This window comes from Prionailurus bengalensis, chromosome C1, assembly GCF_016509475.1.
Source record: "Prionailurus bengalensis isolate Pbe53 chromosome C1, Fcat_Pben_1.1_paternal_pri, whole genome shotgun sequence".
NCBI classification, from domain to species: Eukaryota; Metazoa; Chordata; class Mammalia; order Carnivora; family Felidae; genus Prionailurus; species Prionailurus bengalensis.
This window is the reverse complement of record NC_057345.1, coordinates 1,562,451-1,570,936: the sequence shown is the minus strand read 5'-3', so window position 1 is coordinate 1,570,936 and position 8,486 is coordinate 1,562,451. Positions and strand designations below refer to the sequence as shown.

General features: G+C 56.9%; 1 protein-coding gene across 1 annotated transcript; it reads right to left on the bottom strand.

Annotated features, from left to right (window-relative positions):
* Positions 1-4,342: 4,342 nt before the first annotated feature.
* ACTRT2 (actin related protein T2) lies at positions 4,343-5,848 on the bottom strand. Its single transcript, XM_043573598.1, has one exon. It carries the CDS (start codon positions 5,559-5,561, stop codon positions 4,428-4,430), a length of 1,134 nt encoding a protein of 377 aa, XP_043429533.1. The 5' UTR covers positions 5,562-5,848; the 3' UTR covers positions 4,343-4,427.
* Between the last annotated feature and the right edge of the window lie 2,638 nt (positions 5,849-8,486).

Here is an 8,486-nt window from a genome sequence, read left to right as displayed (position 1 = left end):
GGCAGGGCCGGCAGGGGCCCTCAGTAGGGGGATAGGAGAGCTGACACGGTCTGGGCTCTGCCAGGGACACAGCAGGTCAGAGCGAGGGTCGCACTTGGCCTCTGTGTGCCATCCCCTCCGCTCAAGCAGAGCTAGCCTGCCTACAGCATCTCCATCATACCTTGCACCCAAATGGTGCTTCACAGAAAGATTTTGTTTGTGACCACGGGGATGGGAAAAGGTGGGAAGGGCTTTGAAGAGGACTCTGTCGAGATGTGGGGAGGGCGACCCATAAATCAGAAATAGAAAACGGGCTCAGATTCACTCCTCGGTCTCTCTCCCGGCAGGCGGGGTCTGAGGAGCTCAAAGCCAGAAGACGGTTTCCCCCCTTCCTCCAGGACCTAGCCCACCCCGGCCCCAAGCCCTGACCTTTTGCATTAGACAACTCTGGGCTGACCCAAGGGTGAAGCCACAGATGGGAAGGCTGAACCCACAGCTACTCCCGTCTGTCTAGCCTGCCTGACACTCCCCTGGGCCCCCTTGCTCCCTCAAGGAAGCCAAAACTGGAAGCCAGACCTGGTATGAAGCTCCTGCTATGGACTCTACCAGGGACTGGGGAGCTACGTTCCCTCTCCACGCTAGAGCACCCTAGGGACAAAGTGCTGAGGATGACCTAGCGGTCAGAAAAGTGCCATCACAGCCATCAACACCACCACCATGGCCACCATCACCTCCATCACCATCAACATCGCCAATATCACCATCACCATCATCGCCAATATCACCACCATCACCTCCATCACCATCAACATCGCCAATATCACCATCATCATCATCACCATCACCATCATCACCACCATCACCATCATCATCATCATCGCCAATATCACCACCATCACCTCCATCAGCCCAGAGCCCAACGTGGGGCTCGAACCCATAAATCGCGAGATCGTGACCCGAGCCGAAGTCGGACGCTTCGCCGACTGAGCCCCCCAGGCGCCCCGAAAGCAGAGTATATTGAATAGAATAAAAGGGGGCTTTGTTTTAGTCACTCTTTGTGGTGTGGCTGGGTAACAGGAGGACAGTCTCGGGCAGAGCGGGGTGCGAAGGAGTATACAATGGAGGAAAGAGCCCTAGAAGCTGGGCTGAGAGCGGTTCTCAACTTATTACGTGGTTTTGGAAAGTCACGGCTCCGGAGCTTGACATCCTCACTTGGAAAGCGGTGACCCTGACGGGGAGGGTATTGAGAGTAAGGACCAGTGGCCCTCTCTAAGTTCCTTTAGTGACCGTTAGGTATGATGGAAAGAGATAAACACACTCCTCGGGAGCCCCATGCGTGAGCTGAGTCCCCAGCCCCACCTGGCATTAACAAGATGGTCGGAGGAAATGGTGGACGAAGGCTAGCTGACTCTCTGCCTCCCCCTTCCCTGGTGTCCGTGGGACTCAGTGGGGAACTGAGCGTTCACCCCCACTCAGAGGCAGTGAGGCAGGCAGAGTTAGTCGGTTCTTACTTCCTCCCGAGGCCTCAGTGGGGCCGAGGAGGGAGCTGAACGTCCACCGCCCCACCCCCGGCCGCGGCAGGCCGTGTGAGTCAGTGCCCGTGTTTCTGGGGCGTTGGCCGTGGGGATCCTCAGAAAACTCCACCCAACCCTCGTGCTACACCCCAAGGGGGGACTGTCTACTACAAAAAAGATTAGATAGTATCCAGAGTCTCAGGACTTTCAAAACTTCCAGGGTATAATAGAAAATCACTCCTCATACCAAGACCCGAGAAAATCATAGGCTGAATGAGAAAGGGCGAGGAGCAGGCCCGATTGTCGCAGCAGATCGAGCTGAATCCGAGGCTGGAATTGTCTGGCAGGGTTTTAAAGCAGCCATCGCAAAACTGTGTCAGCAAACAATTGTGAATTTCCTTGCAACAAATGCAAAAGCGGCAACTCTCAGCAAAGAATTAGAATTTACAAAAGAAGGACAAATTATAGAACTGAAAAATATCCCTAAAATTTGCAAATGGGCCGGTGTGGGGCATGGGAGGGGACAGAACTGGTGAATTTCAGGGCAGGCAAGTGGGATTTATCCAAACTGAACCACCAAGAAAAGAGGCCAAAAAAGATGAACAGACCGTCAGGAGTCCAGGGGACGATACAACATGGCGGGAGGAGCGGAAAGAGTGGACAACACTTCCCGAATTTGGCAAAGGGCATGCATCTACAGATTCAAGAGGCGGCGTAGATCCCAAAGGATGAACCCAAAGAAATCCACGCCCAGACACACCATCATTAAGCTTCTGGGAACTACAGACAAGGAAAAGCTCTCAAGAGCAGCGAGCGAGAAACAGCACGTTACCTGTACGAGGGCAGCAAATAACTGAGGGTCTCTGATCTGCAGCCCTGGCGGCCACGGAGAAGGGGCCCACGCATCGTTCAGGTGCTGAAAGGGAACGGTTACCTGCAGATTCTATGTCCACAGAAAATATCCTTCAGGGGCGAAGGAGAAAGAAAGGCATCCTCTGATGACAGAAAGCCAAGAGAACTCACCACTAGAAAACTACCCCTAAGGAAAGACTAAGGGAGGTTCTTGTAAACAGAAAGGGGCCTTGGAACCTCAGAAGCACCAAAGAACATGGATAGAATAAGGGTAACCACATGACACGTGAGTCTTTTTTTTTTAATGCTTATTTTTTTGTTTTATTTTGAGCAGAGAAAGCACAAGAAGGGGAGGGGCAGAGAGGGAGGGAGAGAGAGAGAATCTCGAGCAGGCTCCACACCCAGTGCAGAGCCTCGTGCGGGGCTCGATCTCACGACCATGAGATCGTGACCTGAGCCAAAATCAAGACCTGGATGCTCAACTGACTGAGCCACCCAGGCGCCCCAAATTATGGGGTATTCTAATGAGTTTCTTAAATCATTTGATGGTAGAAGAAAAATTGAATACCTTTTTAGGTTGTTCTCAACATGTGTAGAAGAAACAGGACAATTCTATGTTAATATTTGGGAGGGTGAAGGGACCTCAACAGAAGTATGTTTTCTGAATTTCACTCCAAGTGCTAAAACATCACTCCAAGTGGACTGTGATGTGCACCTGGGGCAATCACCAAAAAAATCAATACAACTCAATATGCTGAAAATCCCTGTCAATACATCAAGAAGGGATTAAAAAAAAAAGTTCAACCACCCACAGAAAGGGGAGAGAGGAAGAACAGGAAACAAAATAATAAGGAGGCAGAGTTAAGATAGAACATACTGCTTTAAATGTAAACAAACCAAACACACCATCTAAAAGGCAGAGATCGGTGTCACGGCCTCGACAAGGGACCCAGGTACCTGCTACCTTCACAGACACTGTGTGCTCACTCTAACTATGACATAAGTAGCTTGACAGCCAAAGTATAGGAATAGATTATGGACGATGCAGACATGAAATACACACACGTGTAGAAAATGGGTGTATTTCATGCAGGCTGAGATTTCACGTAGTCCTGTCTTTAAGACTTTTTTCTCCCTCTTGCCCTCTTCCCTTCCCCCTGCATTCTGCCTCGTCCCCTCCTTCTTGCACCAACCAGTGGCATCTACCCTTCTGTTCTTTGCTCCACGTGCTTATTACCCTATAAAAAAATCCCCACGTGTTCACTAGTACAAAACATGCACAGATAGGCGTGGGGAAGTGCCATTGTTTTCTTCGCCAGGAAAAAAAAAAACAGGAGATCATTTTATAAAGACATTTCTGTATTTTGTTCCTTTCCCAATATTATTTTGGGAGAATTCTGCCAACTCAATGAGGAGTTGCCCTTTGTGCATAACTTATCCAACCGTTACTTTATCGACGGCTGGTCACTTTGTGGCCGGTATTTTACTCCCAAACAACGCCATCAACATCCTTGGAGGTAAAAACAAACAGACACATCACGACAATCAAGTAGGGGTGTCGATGCTTCCATGCCCCCTCGGAGCAGGGGCCCTAGAGGGTCCTAAACAGACGGCAGTTTCTGCTGCTGCCCCACACCGTCCGCCCAGGACAAGGGCTCCGTTCTGCTCCCGCTGCCCGGCCTCGTACAAGCAACGAAAGCCATACTTTGCCGAGGACGCACCAGGTAAGCGTCTGCTGGCCCCCAGAGCAGGGCAGCGCTCATGATTGTCCCTGTCCCCCACCAGGGCTGACCATCTCAGACCATCTGAAATGCAGATCCCAGGGCCCTGCTGAATCAAGCTCCAGCATGAGGCCTGGGCCCCTGCCTTTGGTGCAAACTCTGCAGATATAACCTAGGGCTTTCTCGGGAGAGGAGGGTGGGGGGGAACCACTTAAGAGATTCGCCACCAGGGTCGCAAATTACTCTGGTGCCACCTAGAATAAACGGCCTGATGTGTCCAAAAGCTGCACCGTTTGGTCTTTTATTGAGGGTCCTGCTGATGCCGAGGGGAGAGTTCGCACCCACCCCTGCCCACGGCCCCTCAGAAGCACCTTCTCTGGACCACGGATGTCCCAAACTCCTTGAAATCCGCGGAGGTGACCCACATCTGCTTGAAGCTGCTCAGGGAGGTGACAATGGAGGCCCCAATCCACGTGGAGAACCACCTGTCGGGGGGGGCCGTGATCTTGATGGGGGTCCCTTTGGAAGCCAGCTGCTCCAGCTCCTTGAGGAGACGGTCGTCGAGGCCCTGGAACAGGGTGGTGCCCCCCGACAGAACAATCTCCCCAAAGAGGCTCTTCTGGATGTCGGCGTCACACTTGGTGATGCTGCAGGAGACCATTTTCGAGAGGCCCGGGTTTTGGATGCCCAGCTGGTCGGGTGCGAACAGGGCCTCGGGCGCCTGGTACAGCTGGTCCCCGATTCGCACGATGTTCCCGTCCGGCAACTTGTACTCCCTCAGGATCTCCTCCGGCCTCCGGGAGAGCTCCTTCTCTGGCTCCGGGGCCACATAACACAGCTTCTCCTTGATGTCGTCCACAAGGACTTTGTCTAGCGCGCACGGGAAGGTCCACCCGCCAGCCAGCAGCAGCCGGGTGAGGTGCTCTGTGATGTCCCTGCCCGCCACGTAGAGCTTGGTGACCGCGTGGGGCAAGGAGTACCCCTCGAAGATGGGGACGGTGCACGTGACCCCGTCCCCACTGTCCACCACCAGGCCCGTGATGCAGGCTGAGGCGTAGAGGGCCAGCACCGCCTGGTCCGACAGGTAGAAGGCGGGCACGTTGAACTTCTCGAACATCAGCTCGGCCATCTTCTCCCGGGCCTCCCTGGGGTTCAGCGAGGGCTCGGTCATGAGCACGGGCCGGTCGCTGGCCTTCACCCCCAGTTCCCACTCAAACAGATGCCTGCAGAGGGTCTCCACGTCCTCCCAGCTGGTGACCAGGCCCCGCTCGATGGGGTGACACAGGTGCAGAACCTCACGCTTGTGCAAAGCCTCTTCCCCCACAAAGTCCTTCTTCTGGTTGGGTCCTGCCGAAGGCATCTTGAACTTGGGGTGCCCCACGATGGAGCTGATGACGTGGCGGGGGCCAATCTCCCCAGACAGGCCTGCCTTGCAGAGGCCAGAGCCATTGTCGAAAATCACGGCCGGAGAATCTAACACGTGTGGATTAAACATGTCTGCGGTAGCCTCGCCAAGATAAAGACAGAACTCTCTCGAGCTACTTTGTGACACGAGAGGCCCCCTGGAAGCTTTAAGGGCACGGGATTCCACGACTCCCAGGAGGCACTAGCAGGCGGCCCGTGCCTGAAAGCCCCCCATCCTCCCCACGGGTCTGCCCTGCTCTCAGACGGTCCGGGGGCCGTGGCCTCTTCAGGGGTGACGGTCCCACATGTAACAATCCAGCCAAGGCAACAATTGTCCTCAGCCAGTGGCACGGGACCTTCAGGGGCAGGGGGCTCAGAGCCCCCCAGCACTCCCTTCCTGGTGAGATTCCAACAATCACGGGATAAGCCAGACCCACAGGAGGTATTGCTAGGCCCATGTGCTGAGGCCCGGCCTTGGAGCTGAGAAGAGCAGCCCAGCCTGGGCCTACCCAGCACCCATCGGGCTGCTGTTATGGGGGGGGCAAAAACACATTTCCCTTTGCACGGGTCCAGGTTGGAGGGACAGTGCCCAGAGCCCATCACAGCAGGTACTCGGAACATGCAGACTCCTCCAGGAAGGCCTCAGGGATTTCTCTTCCCTTTAGCCCGTGGCCCTGGCTCTCTATGCCACATAAGAGATGCTAAGCAAAGCTGTCTGGGCCTGCTGGCTGTCTCTCTAGGCATGTATAGCCGTAGCAGTGGGGTTGGGACACGACCTCTGAAGACGGGATCTGAGGTTTCTGGAGTCGGGGACACCTGTGTCTACGGACCATCACACAGCCGGCCACGCCCCCTGGTCAGAGATGACCAGGTCAGCAAATCTGAGGCCGGCAGGGAGGCTGAACGGTGGCAAGGCTGTGAGCTGTAGCCCCAGTCCTGCTCTGCCCGAGGGGCCAGGCCAAGGGACACCCGCCGCAGCCTCCCAGAGAGCCAGGGCCAACAGCACTGAGCCCTGGAGGGTGGAGGGGGGCGTGGGGGACGTGTGAGTCCCCGATGGTCCCTCCCCTCCCCGCACATCCCAAATCAGCCTCGGGGGGTCCAGCTCCGCCCCCGTCCAGAGAGCCCTCCCAGAGGACCCCTCCCCACTAGACCTCCTGGCCTCCTCCTGCCGGTGGTCCTGTGTGTCCAGCCGACCCCTCTAAACCCACCAGCAAAAATAGTCACGTGTTATTTTGTAGTGTAGACACGTGGTGTAGCTGTGTGGTGTATACGTGTCATGTAGACAAGTGACAGACGTAGGACTTTGGGGGCACCCTCGGGGCTAAGTCCTGGGTGAGAATCGATATAAAGTTGGCATTGCTGGACATTTTCCCCAAAGGACACCTCAGGTAGAAACTGAGTCACAAGGGCAATGGGGTTGATGCCTCGGGATGACCCCAGGCGGGGTCTGCACAGCCCCAAACCACCATCAACTGCCCCTGCGGGGGCTCCCACCATCTGGAGGCTCCAGCACTTAGGGAAGGATGTGTCCCCGGCAGGCTGCTGCGGGTGTGGGGACGGTCAGCGGAAGGCTGGGTCTGGGGGGTTCCAGCCTCTGCTTACACCACAAAAGGCCTATGTGCCCGGGTCTCAGGCTTTGCTGGAATTTTCTCCTTGTCCCCAAACACTCCAGGCAGAATCAGGAGGAATGTGCTCTCGAGGTTTCTAAATTGGGCCCCAAAGCGGCCCACGTGGGAGGTGATGTAACATCAGATGTCAGTTTCACACGCCGGGTCGAGGCACACGGGCGACACGGTTGTCCCGGGGGGCGGGGGCCGGGGCTGGCTGGGGCTGGGGGGCATTTGCAGGAGGGACAGAGAAGGAGAAGAAGACCAAGGCAGAGGCGCAGCTTAGACCGGCCAGGGGGTGTGGGACCGTCCTGTGGCCACTGGGCACCCCGTTGTCGTAACAGCACAATAACCGCGTCCCAGAGGCCAGCTGCCTCTGACCCGGGCGCAGGACACACGAGCACACAGAAACCACACCTGCCAGCCCCAGACAAGCTCAGACCCCCGGGGACAGAGCCGGGAAAGGGGGCCCAGCCGTCAGGACAGTGGTTTCTAGCAAAGCCATCCGAGCGTTTCCAGGACCCCTTCTCCAAATGTTTCCAGTCTCCCTGCCGAGCCGTGGCCACTGGGTCGCCGCACGCCCGGCAGAGCGACCCCAGGAAGCGGTCCTCACCTCACTCTTCTCCGCCCGCTTGGGACAAACGCCCGTCCCCCGCCCGGAACGCACCTTCCCCACCGCTTGTCACGTGTGCCTGTGCCTTCGAAGCCTGGCCCCGGGCTCGGGGAAGCCTCTGCCCCCACCATCAGCGTCCAGTCTGGCTCACGACTGTCCACCTCACGGAGAGGAGACCCACCACCAGGAAGTGGGACATCCGCTGGGGGGCGGTACCACACGGCCGCTGAGGAAACCGAGTGGGTTTAGGAGCCACAGCCCACGTGATGTTGTGTTGGTTTCAAGCTCCCAGCCGGGGGCAGGGATTCCACCCCGTGGGGCTCAGGTGCCTGGGAACCTCTCCCCCACCCCAGCCCTGCCTCCTCGCAGCCGTGTCTGCGGTCCCTCGCGGAACCGCCCCCGCCCCTCCCAGCCCCGGGGGTGTGCAGCTGGGGAGGGGGGCGGCACGCATCCTGTGCAGGTGCCCACGTCGGAGTCCACAGGCGTCCTTGTCACTCCGGCGCAGGCGATGCTCCCTGCAGCTCGGCATTTGCCGCCAAGGTTGCATTTGCTATTAACGCAAGGACGTTACCGCTCTTCAGACTCCGGTGAGAAGCCGGCCTCTGAGGCTGCCCTGCCCCCACCCCAGCCGGCCATGCCTCGTAAATCGCTCGAACAAGTTTATGGGCGAACCGGCTGTGACTCCGTCCCCCTCCGCAGGGCAAGGCTCGCCACCGTGATCGTCCGGGAGGGCACTCTTTTCCGTCTTACACGGGAAGGCTGGCTCTTATTTCTGGTCCAGCAGTCATGCCCAACG

What these genes read in the sequence shown, in the direction of transcription:
- ACTRT2 (XM_043573598.1), bottom strand. Translation starts at nt 5,561, where the DNA reads ATGTTTAATCCACACGTGTTAGATTCTCCGGCCGTGATTTTCGACAAT.